The 18,680-nt window shown below is 35.9% G+C and overlaps 1 protein-coding gene across 1 annotated transcript; it reads right to left on the reverse strand.

Moving 5' to 3' along the window:
- Positions 1 to 25: 25 nt before the first annotated feature.
- On the reverse strand, positions 26 to 18,183 carry LOC119775374 (thrombospondin-type laminin G domain and EAR repeat-containing protein-like). The gene is made up of 15 exons (XM_038273345.1): positions 17,838 to 18,183; positions 16,548 to 16,771; positions 15,986 to 16,332; positions 14,021 to 14,111; positions 13,768 to 13,924; positions 13,556 to 13,687; positions 13,404 to 13,474; positions 13,162 to 13,323; positions 12,849 to 13,056; positions 10,945 to 11,177; positions 8,647 to 8,825; positions 8,418 to 8,519; positions 7,691 to 7,960; positions 2,008 to 2,011; positions 26 to 37 (listed from the first exon to the last, which is right to left on the reverse strand). The coding sequence occupies exons 1-13, from the start codon at positions 17,920 to 17,922 to the stop codon at positions 7,807 to 7,809; spliced, it is 2,145 nt and encodes a 714-aa protein (XP_038129273.1). The 5' UTR covers positions 17,923 to 18,183; the 3' UTR covers positions 26 to 37; positions 2,008 to 2,011; positions 7,691 to 7,806.
- Positions 18,184 to 18,680: the final 497 nt, after the last annotated feature.

Here is an 18,680-nt window from a genome sequence, read left to right on the forward strand (position 1 = left end):
GTAGTCTTTAGTTAGAATCATTAACTTAAATTGTTTGCTGGTGGTTAAAATGATTTATGTAGCAAAAAAAAGCGATGTTAACCAAAACAATTTAAAAAAACAAGTAAGTACAAGTAAAGCAAAACTTAAAAGTGTATTCTTGACATTCTGACATGCAAAGCATTATTAAGATAAAAGCCAAAATCTAGTTTCAAACTTATTGCAGTCAAAGGCAAAAAGTGTATGGGGGACCAATCCTGCCATAATTAAAAATAAATACAGATATAAATAAATCAGTCGTGGGCGGTGAATATGGTAACTAGGCCTTGAGTGGGTGCCCCTCAACTTTATACTTTTTATCCTTTGATCTCCATATATACATAGCACAGATGCCTATCTGGGGGCGTGAACAAATCAGCCTATTGTTAACACTTTGAACATGACGTGATAACATGGATGCAGCTATAAAGCCAACATGTTTGCTTAAGAGTACATTTATTTTTAAGGAAGCCATGCGTGGTTGAAGATGATGGGCTCGAGCTCGTTCTCCAGGTGGCCACAGGTGCTCATACATGCCCAGCATGTCGCAGAGAAAGCTGCGAAAGATGAGAAGTTGGTCAAGGCGACGTGTTTAGTACTGACAGTGGACCACTGGATATCTGTCATAACTACCTTGGTGTTATTGCACACCTCATCGATGCAAGCTGGGAATTTCACACCTTTGTTTTAGGTAGGCAATGTTATGTAATTTTAAATTTCATTTTACCACGACACCTTGAATGATTACTACAAAATTATTTTTGCTTCTTGATGATTGCTTTGGTGAATGTGGGTAAAGTGGGACACTTTATGAAAATGTTGGTTCAGTGGTATTATATGATGCATTTTGGAAACAGGAAATGAGCCCCTGGTCTAATGCACCATCTGACTAGAGAAACCTGTTCAAAGACTTACTTTCACTTATTATTTAGGTAGCACACACATATCATCCTTATCATATTTTATTCTTACCCGTATCCTATTTTATTCTTATCCTTATTTAATTCATTTTCTTATGTTATTTCCCGCAAGGAATTATTAAAGTAAATAAAGTAATTCTGATTCTGATTAATGAATCCCTTTGGCAGAAAACAAATTACCCATTTTAATCTGGATTAATTCCAAGATAACAGTGAAATTAACATAGATTTTAAAAAATGTATCTATGCCCACCTCTTTTATATATATATATATATATATATATATATATATATATATATATATATATATATATATATATATATATATATATATATATATATATATATATATATATATATATATATATATATATATATATGTATACATATACATACACACACACATTTGGATATCAATTTGCAATGATGGGTGTCAAGGGGTTAATATCACCACTTTCACATTTTAACAAAAGAAACGATCAATAGTATTCAAATATGAAATGCAACAAGCGCAGGTATAACTGAGACAAAGATTAGTGTGAGCGAGAACGCTAAGATCAATTAAGCAAGAAGCCCAGTTAAGAGAACCGCAATCCTCTACCTCATAACCACAGCTCTGACACATTTACACCATCAGGAGCTGTTCAAATTCAATATGCATCTAAATACCAGATAAAATGGAGATTAAGTGTGAAAATAAAATATATATAACACTCACAAGATGTGCTGATTATTTACAAACAAAATCCTATTTCCTGTCTTTGTGCAGGAAGTCTTTGTATCTCCATTAAGGATCAGAAGAACTTTTAACAAGAGCAAATCTAAAATGCAGATTGTCGTTAGCTTAACTTGGCTGTAAATATTTTTGCTCTAACTGACCAATCAGAGGACAGAAAATGCTGACAAATGTGTGGGTCCTCTAGCTGCCCCCAAATCGGAAATATTATTGGTTGAAGAAAATGTTCCTCACTGATATTGTTAGGTAACATCAGCCAGTACTGCTGATTCTGAAGGCCCTGGGCAGATCTGATTTACATAGCAATGCACTAAGGCTGAAATCCGATTGGACAAAAAATATAGAGACCACATAAATGTAAAAGAAGCAGCTCAGTCATCAAGTGAAACGCAACAAATTAAGAGAATTAATTATTTTTCGAATAAATTGATAGAGATGGAAAGTAGAAAATTAAAGTTTAGAAGGCTTTGAAGGCCCTCGCAGCCCGCCACTGGTCGTTACTATGCAGTTGTTTATCTCTTCTGTAATGGCAGTGCACTGTCATGAGGTGGGATATCCAGAATGTATGAGGACACGCAATGCTATCTATTTTTATTTTTTTTTTTTATAAATACTGGACTTTTCAGATTGTTTTTAACCCTTGTTTACACTAAAAAAATAAGCATTTTTTAAAAGTGTAGATCTCTGATTCGTAGAAAGACAGATAGCAGGCAAGCAGCCAACTTCACACCATTAAAGGTAAGAAAACTCTCTCTTTTGAGACTGATGCTATAAATATTTAATTAGGGAACCACAAGGTAGAGGAAATTAAACTAATTAAAAACATTTATTATAAATAGCAACTAACTGTTGGTTTTCATGATATGTTTATTTGTGTAATAACTTATTTAACTGCTTTTTGTGTACTGGTACAGTTGTAAATTGAAGATAATGTGTTGACTTTATCATGTATACGGTATGCAATAACTAAATTGTTCTTCTTTAAGCAGGATAGTCAAAAAAGAAAGACATACACATCCAAGCAATGTCTCAAGCTCCAGTAAGTCATTCTGAGTTTAAACTTTTCTTATGAAGAACCATAATTTTGGTCCACATTAGGCATCAAAAGGGGTTTACACTTTATTCAGTGGTGCCAAATAATTGATGGATTTTTCGTTTTTGTTCTCTTACAGATGGATATCAGTAATGTGGAACAATTTTGTGAAGGTCAGCAGCATGTGGAAAAGAGAGACCTTGATCAGCTGAATATCTCTGAGGAATCAGTACATCGCTGTGACCACTGTGGAAAGGGTTTTAAGAGATCTCAATGTCTGAAAAGACACCTGCTTATCCACACCGACGAAAAGCCTTTCCTCTGCCATCTGTGTGGGAAGCAATTCTGCCAGAAAGGACATTTGAATTACCATCTTGCCATTCACACTGGCGAAAAGCCTTTCGTCTGCTATCAGTGTGGGAAGCAATTCCGCCAGAAAGGAGATTTGAATCGCCATCTACTCATTCACACTGGCGAAAAGCCTTTCGTCTGCTATCAGTGTGGGAAGCAATTCTGCCAGAAAGGACATTTGAATTACCATCTTGCCATTCACACTGGCGAAAAGCCTTTCGTCTGCTATCAGTGTGGGAAGCAATTCCGCCAGAAAGGAGATTTGAATCGCCATCTACTCATTCACACCGGCGAAAAGCCTTTCCTCTGCCATGTGTGTGGGAAGCAATTCCGCCAGAAAGGAAATTTTAATTACCATCTATTCATTCAAACCGGCGAAAAGTCATCTACATATCCACACCAGAGTCCCTACATGTGCAGGAGGTGTGGAAAAAGCTTCAGACCATTGAAATCTGTGCAACATCATCTGGAAATTGACACAAAAGAAGAAAATCCTACCATAGCGGAGGCTTCACTTCCTGTTATGCTTTTCCTTATCTGAGACCAAAGCTTAATTTTAATCTTTAATAAAATTCACTTGCATTCAAAGACTTTTATATTTGTTCCTTTTGCAGCTATAGTTCTGATAAAATTTGTACATATTCCTCCATTTTTAGCTTCCTTTTAATGGCTTCCTGTTAAATCCAGAATTACATTGACCAGATAATGGAAGACCCAGATTTAACCGGAGCAAGAGCCATTTAAACAGTTTATTGGAATGAAACTGGCACTGGTTGGGAGAGATTCACCAGAATCAGCAATTGCAACACAGAATACAGGTCAGAGATCCAAAAGAAACTAAGACAGGTCCGATGGGGGTCAGGCAGGTAGGCAGGTTTACAGAAATACTCGTAATAATCTGGCACTAGTCACTGGTCTGAGAGCTGGTTATACAGTTAGTTAAGAGGGAAAATCTGATGGAGGCTGAGTGGAAACAGGGCAGAGCTTACAGGTGTGTTGAATCCTGAATCAAACCAGCACTCATGCCAGGAAATATGACAAGAATAGAATTCAAAATCCCCCTTCTCACCTATAAAGCCATAAACAACCAAGCTCCAACTTATAAACTATTATTTCAAACTGGTTTAAAATAAAATCTGATGGCTATCAGCTTTTGAATGATCCTTTTATACTTAGTGTCAGGATGCAGCAGGCAGCACTGGGGAGTTTTCTGTTGAAGAAAATGCTCCTCCCTAATATTGTTAGGTAACATCAGCCAGTACTGCTGATTCTGAAGGCCCTGGGCAGATTTGATTGAGATAGCAATGCACTAAGGCTGAAATCCGATTGGACAAAAAATATAGAGACCACATAAATGTAAAAGAAGCAGCTCAGTAATCAAGAGAAACTTTACAACATTAAGAGAATTAATTGTTTTGAATAAATTAATGGAGCTGGAAAGAAGAAAATTAAAGTTTAGGTTGAGAATATATGTTAGTGTTTCTGATAGATTTTAGGCCAGCAGAGAAGGCTTTGAAGGCCCTCACAGCCTCATTGAAATAAATGGTCCAAAAATAAATAAGCATACAATTAATTGGCCCCCAAAAATACAATAAACAAATAAATGTAGAGAGAAATTAAATTATACAGTGAGGCATAAATGTATATATTTCTTTTACTTAACTTCTTTGTTTTTCATCTTTGTAATAATAATATAATATATTGTAATATATAATAATAATGACCTTATTTATTTATTGTCTGTTATAATCTTCAACTTTATTTATTTATGAAATAAATAGGGTAAAAAAATACAAAGGAAGAATAAACTAGACAAAAATATTATAACATGCACATAAATAAAGAAATAAAGAAATAAGTAATAAAAAAAAAAAGTTGAAGATTATAACGGACAATAAATAAATAAGGCAAGGGCGTAGGTTTGATTTGAACTTTGGTAGGGACACTATTGGTTGGGTGTCATTGGTGCTATGAAATATGCATGCCCTTTTTTATGTTTGACATGAGCATCAGTACTGATGAGAGGAATTCATTGTTTAAAGAGAAAAGCATCATTTTGCTACATTAATAAAATTGTATAAGCACTTCACTCACTAGATGCTGTTTATCAATGTTTGAAGTATCAGCGGCTCTGAAGAATGAATTAGGACTGTTTTCCACTTTGAAAATGGTTTCATTTGAACGACTAAGAGATAAGGTAAATACAGTATTTTCTTTTAAAGATATAGAATTGTGCAGAGTTAAACCCCACTCTTTTTACCTACTATGCTCTCTCTGTATTAAGCAAAATAATACATTCATTAAAATATTAACTTCACTATAAAAGTTGAACATCTGGGCTTTAGTTACTCTGTGTAGCCCATTTCATGTATTTTATCTGGGGCTCAACAAATGAATCATATTAATTGATTATTTCAATAATCGTCAACTAATTTAGTAAGTGATTCATCATTAACTGGAGAATAGAGACTCTAAAACATAATATAAATGTAAAATGTGCCTGTCTCCGACAGAGCAACCCACTTAGATCAGTAATTATACCAAAATTGTAAAAATACTATATATATATATATATATATATATATATATATATATATATATATATATATATATATATATATATATATATATAAGATTAAAAAAAATGTTTTGTCTGTCAGTATTCTCCATCCAGAACTCCTCATGAGGAAATATTTTAGTATCACCTGGTTTATTTAGACATCACCTGAAGCACTGAAGGGCAGCTGCTTACCTACAAGCTGCCCTGGATCTTTATTACTGCATATCTGTGTTTCCTATAATCATATAATGTATAAGTGCGTTTTTAATAGTAAAGGATTAAATGTAACACAACCTTTTATCATCGTCCTATATTGCTACTGTCTGACTGTTTAAATAGCTCCTTATGTCTATTTTCTGTTTTAGTGGCATCATCTACAAACACAACACTGAGCATGAGCCTGAGTGTATTAAAATATAAAATCACTATTAACAATTATAAAAGACAATATAACACTATCTTATCTGTAATTTAATAATATCCAAAATAAACAGCCAGATTCAAGCATTTTTACCAGACATTAATTTTTATAGTAATTTACTTATAGACTGTGTGGAAATCTATTTAAGATAAAATCAATGTTAACATTCTGCCTCTGTTTGTTCTTGTCTTTATCCTATTTCTAGAAGTAGAAATAGTCAATGAAATAGAACTATTATTATGTAGAACCCTAATTATGCTTTTAAACGATAAACAGCAGATGTTTAGGCACCATTTCTTGTTGTTATCCTCTATAAGAGAAATAACACCCGCTAATAATTATAGCTGAACTTCCTCAAAGAGTCATCAAAAAATGAAAACAGTAATACTAAATATCGGTAAAAAGGAAACCCTCACATTTTCTTTTTCAGTCGGCTGTGGCTAAGAATCAGAAATGTTGATGGCTTACAGCCTTTATTTATCCATTTTTCCAGCAGTCTCAGAACTCCTGGCTGACTCAGAATATTTCGTTTTATAAAAGAAAAAAAAGGTTTTTGTTTTTAGTGTACATGATATTAATTTTTTTTATTGGGACTAGTTTTGTAGCCTAATATTAATTGTAGTAACCGCGGCATTCTAGTGTGAATACATTTTCAATTTTGTGCTCCAAGCACACTCGGACTAGAAAACAGCCAATCAGAGAGAGAGAAGGCGGAACCTAAGGCAGAACAACCAATGAGAGTGGAGTTAAACAGCGCAGCACAGTTCCATGCGCTGCTGCGTGAAAGGGACAGGAGAGACCAGGCAGAGGAGCTGCGAGAGGAAAAGAAGCCACTGCTGCAACAACTACTGCTGTAAATTATAAACATGTTGCTCACATCCAATTATTGGTAGGGACAATTAGGTCGGTTCAAAATGTTGGTAGGGACATGTCCCTATGGTCCCTATGCAAACCTACGCCCATGAAATAAGGTCATTATTACAAAGATGAAAAAAGAAATTAGCTATTTAAAAGAGATATATACATTACGTCTCACTGTATAATTTAATTTGTATCTACATTTATTTGTTTATTGTATTTTTTGCGGGCAATTAATTGAATGCTTATTTATTTTTGGAGCATTTATTTATTTCTGTATTTATTTTTAATTATGGCAGAAATGGTTCTCCATAAAAAGCTGCTGTCCAGCAAAGTTTAAGATCACAGTTAAAAGACTCACCAAATAAAACAAAGGTTGTGTTGGAACAGTCGTTTCCCTACGATATCCTCATATTACATGAGTTACCTCTGTCGATTTTATAATCTTTTACATTTATATTGACAAATCCATGAAAAAATACAAAACATAAACATTTAAGAACAGCAGGGGAGTGAGGGTAATAATTAAAAAATGTGTGGTTGAAATACTTCAATTAGATTTTTTTTTTCTGCATATTTTTTCCTATATCTTTCTGCCATAAAGGTGCTACATTGGGATACACACATCAAATTAATTTAAAAAATGTACAAATATAACATTAAAAGGCATACTAAAAATCGCTGTTATTGAAATATGATAATTTGAGGGCTTGAGCTTTTATCTGTTTCCCAGAATATTTAAAGAATAAATCCACATCATGTGTTAAAATGATGATATGATAAAAGTTTTTATTAAATTGTGTCTATAAAACATAAACTCTCCAGTATATACAAAGATATATTAAAACATTTACATGACCACAATACATCATAAAGTAATTGAAAACACAAAGCCATTTGCACTCTGTTTTAGTAGGTTCTGAGCTTGAAAACTTTGGAGAAAGGCTCTGTGGCACTGGAATAGATCAGAAAGGATTCTCCATTAGAGCTGAAAAACTCCCAGTCACTGCATCCGATCGTTGGGAGCCAGTGAACAGGAACAAATCCTTCATATCCCTGCCACCTATAAAAAAAAAAAATAAAAAAAAATAAAATACTGTTGACTATGCTTTGCAAAACTATTCACACCCCTTCAAACTATATTTCAGTGTTGTCCTGTTGCAACGACACACTTTAGTGTATTTTCTATGTAATAGAAATACCAAATATGAAGTACATGTTAATTTAGTTCTATTTAATCTAATGTGCCAATATGTGATCAGGTTTAAGACGAAGTTCCCATAAAATAACCCGATGTTTTTAATTGTAACCTGACAAAAAAAGCCCTTAAAAATGGCACATCTATTGTGAGGTATAATACATTTATTTTAAAAAATGCAAGCGTTTTCTTTTTTTAATAAAAAGGTACACACTATATGTAAGTGTTTGCTTCTAAGATGGTTTCATGACAGGTGCCCCATGGCAATAAGGATTGACGAAAGACATCACACTGGGTGGGGACTTGTTGACAAGCCGAATACCTGTAAAGAATGCTGTTGAGAGAGTAGGATTCTCCATTATATGAGTTTGCAACAACCAAGAAATATTCTTCCCTGAGGCTGAAGAACTCCCAATCCAAAGCACTGCAGTAGGAAAAAGATGGTTAGACGGAATGTCGATAGAGTGAAATGACTGCAAACATTTTTAACCACAAATAATATTTCAAAGTCTGTGTTTGTACATGTGCATGTATCAGATTTGTCTCATTACCTGTAGGTAACTATATCCTGGAAGCGAACAAATAGCTGTCCACTCATGTCGAGCTCATAGATGGTTGAGTTGACGGTGTACTGGTCGGGTCCATTGCCCTCCAGTCTCTGACCATTAGCTACAACCAGAAATACTCTGCTGCCAATCTGGAACATTTCCCAGTCTGTGGCGCAGAATGTCTGCAGTAGCAAAAAGTCAGTCAGTAAAAAGCTTCTAATAGGGTGCAATTAAGTCCAAAATTGTTCAAACCCCTGGTAGATTTAAACTCAAAATTAGTATCATTTAATAAGATTAATTCCTGCTAGGACTAGAGACAGACATCCCTGAAAAGATGAATAAAAAGTGGTCAGGTAGTGGAATACAAATAATTGCTTTGGCCTGCATTTTAATTAAAAAATGTCATTTTGAAATTATATACAGCCTACCTCTCTTAACAATCAGTGGGGGAAAAAAATATATAGTTCATCAATCAAGAGCTTCTTATAATTGCCTTCCAGCTCTTAGCATGTTTCTGCTGGTGTTTTAATGATTTCTCTTTGGTGATGTGCTCCAAGCCTTTGTGGTTGTAATGGCTTCCTTCTAAACTTCAGATTAATTTACAGATTTACTTTTTGATAAACCGGGACTCTGGTTATTAACAACATTAATAATCACACTGGTGAGATGAACGATGTTGGTAGAACAAAATCTGACAGGGATATGAATGTTTTTTTGTTTGTGATTGCATTTTTTTAAGTAGAAGTGTCAACAAAGATTTAAGTTGTAAACAGCTGTTTAAAGGGGAAAAAATAATAAAAATTAAAAATCTATTAGAAGTTGCTGTAATATTGTGTAAAGTCTTTAGAGAATAAAATAAAAGCGTTTTGGGCAATGTGGCCAAATTTAACCGTAAAAACCAAAAAACATATCTAAAATTGTTTAAGTACCAATTGGTTTGTTTTTTTGTCAAGAAATTGCAGGAATCACAACCAGTAGGAGATATATGTATGAAGCAGAGTTATCCCATTTAGCTAATAAATGGATCTGGACATGACACCACAACCAACCCAACCATGTTCCAGTTGCAAGTCTCTCACAGAGTGATGTGCTAATTACTCTGCTGAGAGACAAATTAACCTTTATAAGAACAACCTAGCAGGAATGTACTTAACTGCCAAATTACACTCTGCTTAACAGAGGTTGAACTCTTCAATACTGATTTAAAGGGATGCAAACCATCAGATGTAGAAATTAATCCACCATTACCAGTTGCCAGATTTGACTTTGTGAATGGAGCTCATCTGCTTTTTTGGATTTCTAAACTCAGTGTGAATTTCGAGGTTAAAATCTGCTACCACATCAGAAATGTACGCCTTTTATTAAAAAACAACATTCTCGACCATGCAAAAACCCATAGTTTGTTTCTTCCAAAGTTTTTGCACGGTTTTTTAAGTTTGCAAACAAATGTTTATTTTAAATAGACTAGCTGCAGCAACAAAACATTATTACTCTAAAACCTACAGTATTTATATCGCTGATGTATAAATCATAATTAATGGTGCAACCCATATTAAAAAAATTTCCTGCTATGTTTAGATACTGGCCTGCACATTGCTGGACTTAGAGTGAATACAAGAGTAGCTACACCTAAAGGAAATATGTCCAGTGACACACAAAAAAAACCTATTAAATGTAGACTCAAACTAGTTGAGTTGACATAATTGCTAAATCAATTTGCATGGCAAGAAAACAGTGAGTGTTGTTTAATCATAACAAAACTAAAGGAAATACAGGAGCTAATGCTTATTGAAAAATGTATTTACTGTCTTCTCTGGTATTAGCCAAGCCAGCTGTCAGAAATCCAGCTTCTCATGTTTCTTTGATGATTTCAGGTGATTTATTGCAACCAGCCCCGAGGGGTTCTCTCGAACCCCCTCCCCACCTGTGGAGTTCCCCTTCATTACAAATTTCTTTGTGTTTTGTCGCATGGCAATTAATGTGTCAACACACTCACTTTAGATGTAGCCAGATACAGATAAAATAGTTCATATCAGTTACAAAGCACCTCCATCACTAGGGCAAAGCATGCCAAACCACAACCTCTATCTTGATCATTGTCCTTCCTTCCTTCCTTTCTCTTTTCCTGGCTAGATCTTTATAATCACAATGATACAGATCTCATTAGCTGAAATCAACCCCCAGCAAAACGCTACCATCAACTGTTACAGTGAGTAGATTGGCAGTGATACTATAATCAAATAAAATCCATTTTAAGTCCACTTTGTACCATTTTGATGTAAATGGGATCTTAAAACACACCTTGATTCTCTGGAACACTTGGAATCTTCCATGGATCCAAACATAGATTACAGAGTCCACAGACATGGACACTCCATCAAAAGCATTTGCCACCACTAGGAAATGGTACGGTCCAACTTTGAAGAACTCCCAGTCATAGGCTCCCAAAGTGATCAGCGTCTGGTGGGCCTCAAAAGACTTTGTTGATCTGTTCCACTTATAAATCACGCTGCTTATGGTGTGATTATTGTTTCCTTAAAGACATTGTAAGAGAAATAATTTATTTATTCAAGCTGCATTTCCAAAACAAAAAAGAGCCACTGAAATATGGTGCCAATATGGGTTATTAAACTTAATTTAACATCACATAAATATTGCCAGTTCTGGGTTCGATTCGCGGCCCGGGTTCTTTCTGCATGGAGTTTGCATGTTCTCCCTGAGCATGCGTGGGTTCTCTCCGGGTACTCCGGCTTCCTTCCACAGTCCAAAAACATGACTGTTAAGTTAATTGACTTGTCTAAATTCTCCTTAGGTGTGAGTGTGTGTGTGAATGGTTGTTTGTTCTGTGTGTCTCTGTGTTGCCCTGCAATGGACTGGCGACCTGTCCAGGGTGTACCCCGCCTCTCGCCCATTGACTGCTGGAGATAGGCACCAGCACCCCTTGCAACCCCACTCGGGACAGGCATGTCAGATAATGGATAGATGGATAAATATTGCCTAAGTGAATTCTTTAAATGGAAGAAATCTTTCTCAAACAACGTGTTGTTCCAAGTCCCTTCAAGATTTTGTCACAACTGGCAATGTGTCTTTTTATGGAGGAATTGTTCCCCATTGCTTTGCAAGATTCTTTTAATTAAGCCACATTACAGAGTTTTTTTTATTATAAACAGTTTGTTGAATATTAGGGCATGTTAGCCGGACATTCTATTTAATCTGTGCTCCAAGAGAGATATAGGCTGTGTCCGAACGCCTAGTGGATGAAAAGACTCAAAATTTCCCACAATGCATCTCAAAAAGTAGTGCTCATCCACGGTCACAAGCAGATGTATCTCAGAATGCTTTCCGAGAGCTCTCCTTGCAAAGTGTTAGTGGATTTGTTGTCACAGCGACCCGCTGTTGGTTAGCGACAGAGGTGACAAATAAAGATGGTGCAGGCACGATGCAAGGAGGCAGAATCACGTGACCAACGTGGAGCAGAAAGTAGTGATCATATGTCCAAACAGTAAGTTAACTATATAGTCCACTATATAATCCCTGTTCTATATAGTGATTGAGGGATTTAGGGCTTCTGGCAGACGTTACTTCGGACACAGCCATAATGTAGCAAATCAATCCCAGACCACCCCACTACCACTACCATGCTCGACTGTCAGCAGGTTGCTTTTGGACTGAAAGTATTTCTGAGTTTTATGCCACACATAACCTTGTCTAAATATTCCACTGACAGATCATAAAGTCTTGGAGATTCTCAAGATGTGTTTTCACAAATGTAAGAAAGGCCTTTGAGTTCTTAAACAGTTGTGGTTTTTATCTGAAAATATGTTATTATCCAGTTTCTGCTTTTTCCTACAGTGGATTCAGAACCTTAACTGAGACACGTCAAGCTCTTAGGTATATATATATGGGTCATTTTTTGACCACATGATAGATGTCAAGGTTGTGTCTCTTATCTTAATTCCTTTAAATTAAGCATCTGTTACTTTTTTCGATCTTTTCAGCTGCTTAATATTTACACATAGGTTTGGTTTTAATATTTAACTGATTCTCCAAGATAGTAAATGGAAATATGGTTAATCATAGTTTAACCACAATTCAACAAGGGGATAAATATTTTAAAAACTTATTTTTGTATTTGCACAAATCATCATTATTAAACAAATTGAATATAGAAGAGCAAAAGCATGAGTAGGACTGTAATATATTACCCTTTCTGTGATTGGCCACAGCAAGATATGTCTGGTCATTAATGTTAAAAGCCTCCCAGTCTCGAGCGCAGTAGGTCTGCAGGGTCTGGAACTTCACAAACTGTTTTCTTCTTCTGCTCCATTTATAAATCACAGAAGAGTCCGATTCAGACTCTTTCTCTAAAGATTTGTTTTTTTCAGTCCCAGAGTTTGACACCACAAGATAAGCCTAGGAATAAACAACAAATTAGAGGTAATCAAAGCTCCAGTTCAGGGTGCGATTTCAAAAATTTAGTGAGAAATAAATAGATGTGATTTTTCCATCGGTTTATACCTTCTTTCCTATTTGGAAATGTTTCCAAGCCAGAGCTCCATAAGTGCTGATGTTCTGGTAGAGCTTGAAACCCAATTGGGTCCAGAGATACACAGCTGAACCAGAGGCTGAGGATCTGTGAGCCATAGCAGCCATAAGACCCACGCCCTGGATCTGAAACACCTGAAAATGAGAAAAAACAAGAAAATTAGTTTTAAACCAGGCAACAACGCAGCATTAAAAAAGTAAAGTTGGAGAAGTACCTCCACATCATGAGTCTCAGAGCTGGTGATAAGGTCCTGATGCTCCAAAACATAGTCCAGTCTTTTATGGTCTGTTGGTGTTTAAAGAAAAGTGATTTTGCTATATATCATAAGAAGAGAAACTTGCTTGTTTTTAGAATTTGGATGCATACCCTCCAACACAGTGATCCACACTGATCCATCACAGATATAAAGTCCTTTTTTGAGAGGATTAAACCACAGCTGGCCTTGCAGCAACGTAGAGCATGGCTTCTCCAAACCCACCAACAGTCGTCCTGCAGTTCCTGAAGGATCGGATTTAGGGCAGAGCAATCAGAGCGAACTCTCCAAGATGCATTCCTTGTGAAGTCAATGTACAAATTACCAGAGGAAGTTGTATGTCTGTCATTCTGCCTCTTTCTGACAGGCAGGTCTAAGAGCAGAGGGGGAACTGACAGAGCTGTAAGCTGGGGGTCAGAAGACGGGCAGATCTGACGGGAGGCATCCGTGTTTGGCACGAGAACCAGTTGTCGCATCAGGCCCTGAACATGTGGCAACAGATGAGATATTCATCTACAAGCGTTTGGGATGGTATCAAATTTCCTTAAAAATGCATCATAGTTTTAAAGTCAACTTACTGAAAACAAGCCCTTCCATCTCCCCCGACTGCCAATGTGGAATCTGGATCCCTGAATGCTGAGATCTGAGAGGAAAGGCCTCGAGGGAACACTGTAATAAAAGACAATCTTAACCTAAAGGGCCAATACCGCTTTACCCTGGTATTCAAAACCCTTGGGTTTTTGTTTTTTTACATATGGTCATATTTTACACATTTTAATGGATTTTACTGGGATTTTGTGTGATTAACTTCACATATAGAGCATCTGTGGAAAGTGCAAAGCAAAGGTTAAGGTTTTCAAAATATTACAACATGTTAAAATCTGAAAACTGTGGAACGCAGACACAGAATATTTATTTAGTAAACTGATACAGATATACCTCACAGCTGTGATCTTTCAAGATTTAAACTGGCGATACAAAATAGATATAGACTGCGAAAAGCATCTTAATTCCATCTTAAAGTGTTTTATGAAAAAGTCTTTGGTTTCAAGCCTTTTACAGCAATGTTTAACACTTTTCCACTGAGAGACTGTTAAATAAAATTCTTCTATTCAAAATGGCTAAAGCTCTGATTGGTTGGATGACTGGTTAAATATAAAGGTTGTTGTCTATCAAAAGGTTATTTTTTCTGATAAGGTCTGGGCTTTCCTTGGCTCATTATAATACCTGCGCAGCTAAATCTTTTTGTTGGCTGTTACGTAGGAGGTTGTTCTCCTTCCTAGTAGCAGGTCTGTTGCAGCCTACAGCAGAAATTCTGTTAGGATTGTCCAACATTTAGCTACCTTTTTATTTGCTTAACCCGATTTCCTGTCCCCACTGAAAAAAAGGATTCCCAAAGTATTATGCTCCCTCCTTTATGTGTCCCTATATTTAGACCAAAAAGTTTAATTGTGGTGTCAATTGATTGGAATGCCTTATTACAAATTTTCACAGCTTTGTCACACTCCTTTTATAATAATTTCCGGGTGACAGAATGAACTGTGCTCCATGAAAAACTCAATGCTCGAGATTTTGTTTAGATTCCACCATCTTGGTCTTTTATGGAACTCTGGTCGCCTCTATAGGCCCCGGAGTCTGCAGGGCGAGTCTTGGGCCACTCATTCCTGCTATTGAGCTATTCTCTTTCTGAAGAAACCTTGTAAATGCATTATGCATACACATGCATACTGTTTTGCTTGAAGGTTAACATACCCTCCCAGTAAAGAAAATGATATATTCACACTAATAATTCAAATAATACAAAATGGAAAACAGTAATAATTAATAAAAAAAAGCTACTAAATAGTACTTAAGTGAAATAAAATACTGATTTAGAATTTAGAAAAATGTTGGACCGGATTTTGTTTATGTTATTGTGATGTAGGGGAGCTGAATGCACATTTTTATTTGTCAAAAACAGAAAACTGTGTTTCCTCTTTTTTTTTAATACACTTCAGAAATATTTGCTGCTCTGTGGCAGTCAATCGCCATGAATCCTAACAAATAAACTGAAGTTTTTCTTTAATCTTTATTTTTTCTTCCTTTGGCACCTTCTTTTTTTTTTCTTTGACTATTTGAACTAATGTAATGAGTAAATTTCTCCACAGTGAGATCAATAAAGTCAATCAATCAATCAATCAAAAAAAAAGTTTTTTTTACATAATTTCTTTCCATGTAATGGAAAAAAAAGAAGGTTAAAACCTTTGAAGGGCACCGTTAGCTATTTTTGGTGTATAAATTAACTTTATTGCTTCCGGCTAAAGTAATACTTGCATTTTGGAGTAAAGAAACAAGAACATGAGACATGAACTGTGTTCTTAGAGCTTCAGAGATTGTACTCCACTGTATTTCAGCATCCATCATTCACTGTCAGGGTGCAAAGGTGTGACTTTAAGGTGCAGATACATTTGAAGAAGTAAGACCATTTTGTTGTGGTCAGATATCAGTGTCCTATGGGTAAACAGGGTGAGGAAAAAAGCAAGAACAAAGAAAGCTGTGCTTACATTTCCAATGGTGAGCCGCAGTCCACTGTCAGCTTCATGTGTTTAGGGCCAATAACTACAACCAGTGTGTGCCACTGGTTTGGAGATAGATGCAGACCTTGTAAGCTCCAGTGCTCTGCTGTTTTCCCGTGACTTTTAAAAATAAAGGTCAGGCCATTCTGGGATAATTTCAGGCCAAGAAGGATCTCTCCTGGTTTCCCATCACTTTCGGTTTTCTTCTTTCTATTGGGCTGCCGCTCATCTTCCGAAATAAATTTCTCATTTTTATTTTCCAATACATCATCCCTCTCCTGTGCAGGGCTCTCCACATGTTTTGGTCCCATCAGAGAAAATATGTACTCATCTCTCTACAACAAAGAGAATAAATACACTATAATAAGAATTTTGGTTTTGATCAAAATTAACATTTAACTCTTTGAAGATATTTCTACTTCAGAACATTTTTGACCAAAACTGACATTTTGACTTTTTTATTACCTGAATAAAAAAAGATTCTGCTGCATCGCCATGGTATCTATGAAAACCTTACGAGAGTACCTTAGCCAGTGTGACAGATGCTTACCTTGGGTGCAATGCGGTGTACTTTTACTGTAACAACAATGGAGAACTCTTTGGGGAAAAGGTCACAGTTCACCAGGAGCTGGGAGGCAAGGAAGCTCATAGATGTATCCGGGCTGAGAAACTGGACCCCCCTCAGTCCAGCTGACTGCTTCAAACGCACCCCAGGGACAACTCTGGATGTGTCCCTCTCAAGGACAAAAGACAGAAGATCCAAGGGAACTAATTCTGAGGGAAACAGACAATAGGCCACAATGGCTGTGAATGGTATGCAATAAATAGCTGGAAAACAACAAACATAAAATAATAGAAGTTTTTTTTTTTTGTTATTGTTGTTTTAATAATCTGAAGAGATCCAAACAAAAAAGAGCTCAGAAATTGTTTGTAATCCTCTGATTTATTTATTTATGATTAAAGTTGAACCAAATGTTTCTCTATTATATATTTTTTTTCTCCTGGGCTGTATGTATTGAACTGCATTCATCTACCCTTTAATTCCATTCACATAGTTCCTACAATTTGTGTATTTTAAAATGAAACCTTTTCCAGGATCAAACTATTTTTATATTAGCTTTAAGATAACTGTTTTTATTCTATTTTTATATATTTGTTGTTGCTTGTTTATTTGTTTCTTGGAACCTCAATCAGTGTTAATCCACTCCACTTAAAATAAATATAATAAATAAATAAAATACTGAGACTTGTAAAATATGGACAAGTTTTGGGTCACTTTTATTTTTCTTCTTATTGTTATTAGTGCAACAGTTATGTACAACTTTGTTGATCTATCACATAACCCAATTAAAGACTTAGTGGTTTGGGGGTGTGATTTACCAAGAAATTTTAAAGTTAGGTTTAAAATTGAATTAAGGTCTAGAAACTGTACATTTCTATGCAGTGATTTCTATGAGTTGTTACTAATAAACAACTAGATCTAAAAGGCAGATTTAGAGAAGAAAAATCATGAGAGGTTGGTGAGGTGTCACTGGAATATTCAGCTGTAAACCATAATATCCTAATGTTTGTAGAAATGTAAAAGTCCTTACTTGTTTGTGAATGTTAAAAACACTCTCCCACCCCTACACATATGCACACAAGCACTCCCCATGAGCAGACGCAGACAGTTGGAATTATCCAAAAGAATTTTAGCTGCAGGGCCTTCCCAGCTTTTAGATGGAGCCATAAACAATCCACTGGGTAATCATTAACTGGATCACTTGTGTTGACCTGAGATGAAGTGACACCTCTAGATTGTAGAATGAAACAGAATACATTAAATTAAATAGCTTCTCACCTGTGCACTGTCTCCAGATGTCTGTCGTTGTCTCTGTGACCCTGAAAGCCCAGATAAGGAGCAGCAGGAATATGTTCATCGACATTATGAACGCGGTCTGCCTCAGTTGCCTGCTAACAGGAATGTCTCCATGTTCGAGGTAATTTCCAGTCTGTTTTTTCTCCCTTGCTCTTTCTTTACCTTCAATGATTCATGAAAGAAAACCATGCCTCCTTCATCTTGATCCCAGTAAGAAAGAATATGTTCAAACTTGAAGTCTTATATCAACTTGATCAGATGTACTGATGCAGCATGAAAGGTCCCTGTGTGTGCTGAACCAAATCCACTCCTCTGTGAAGGGAATCCTGCACCTGCAGCTCCTTTTAAACACCGGAGCCATGCAAATCACTAACCGGCATGTCACTCATCCTCCCTCGACCACAAATTTGGAAACATAGACCGCCAGAGGGGTGTGCTGCCTGGCTGTATTTATATGTTTATGCTTACAGGACGCTGACAGACAGATCAGGGGGGGAGGCACACACAACTTCTGTGTGCAAACAGATGCAAAATGTCAGTCAAAAGTCAATAGATTCAGTCTTAAAGTAAAGCAAAAGAACATGAACACCAGAGTGCCATCTTTGAACTGATGTATGAATGCATATGAGCTGTGTGTTTTAGGTCATAACCTATGAGAGAAAGATACAGTGCCTTGTAAAAAAAAAAATATTCACACCCCTTGATCTTTTTCAAATTTCCTTACAGCTGGAAGCTTTGATGAATGTGTATTTTTGTGATAAATTAACAAAAAAGTGCACAAATGTAAATATCAGAATATTTTTTTTGGGGTTGTTTTAATGATAA

The sequence above is a fragment of the Cyprinodon tularosa genome, unplaced genomic scaffold (genome assembly GCF_016077235.1).
Source record: "Cyprinodon tularosa strain WSP-4 unplaced genomic scaffold, ASM1607723v1 ctg120, whole genome shotgun sequence".
NCBI lineage: Eukaryota > Metazoa > Chordata > Actinopteri > Cyprinodontiformes > Cyprinodontidae > Cyprinodon > Cyprinodon tularosa.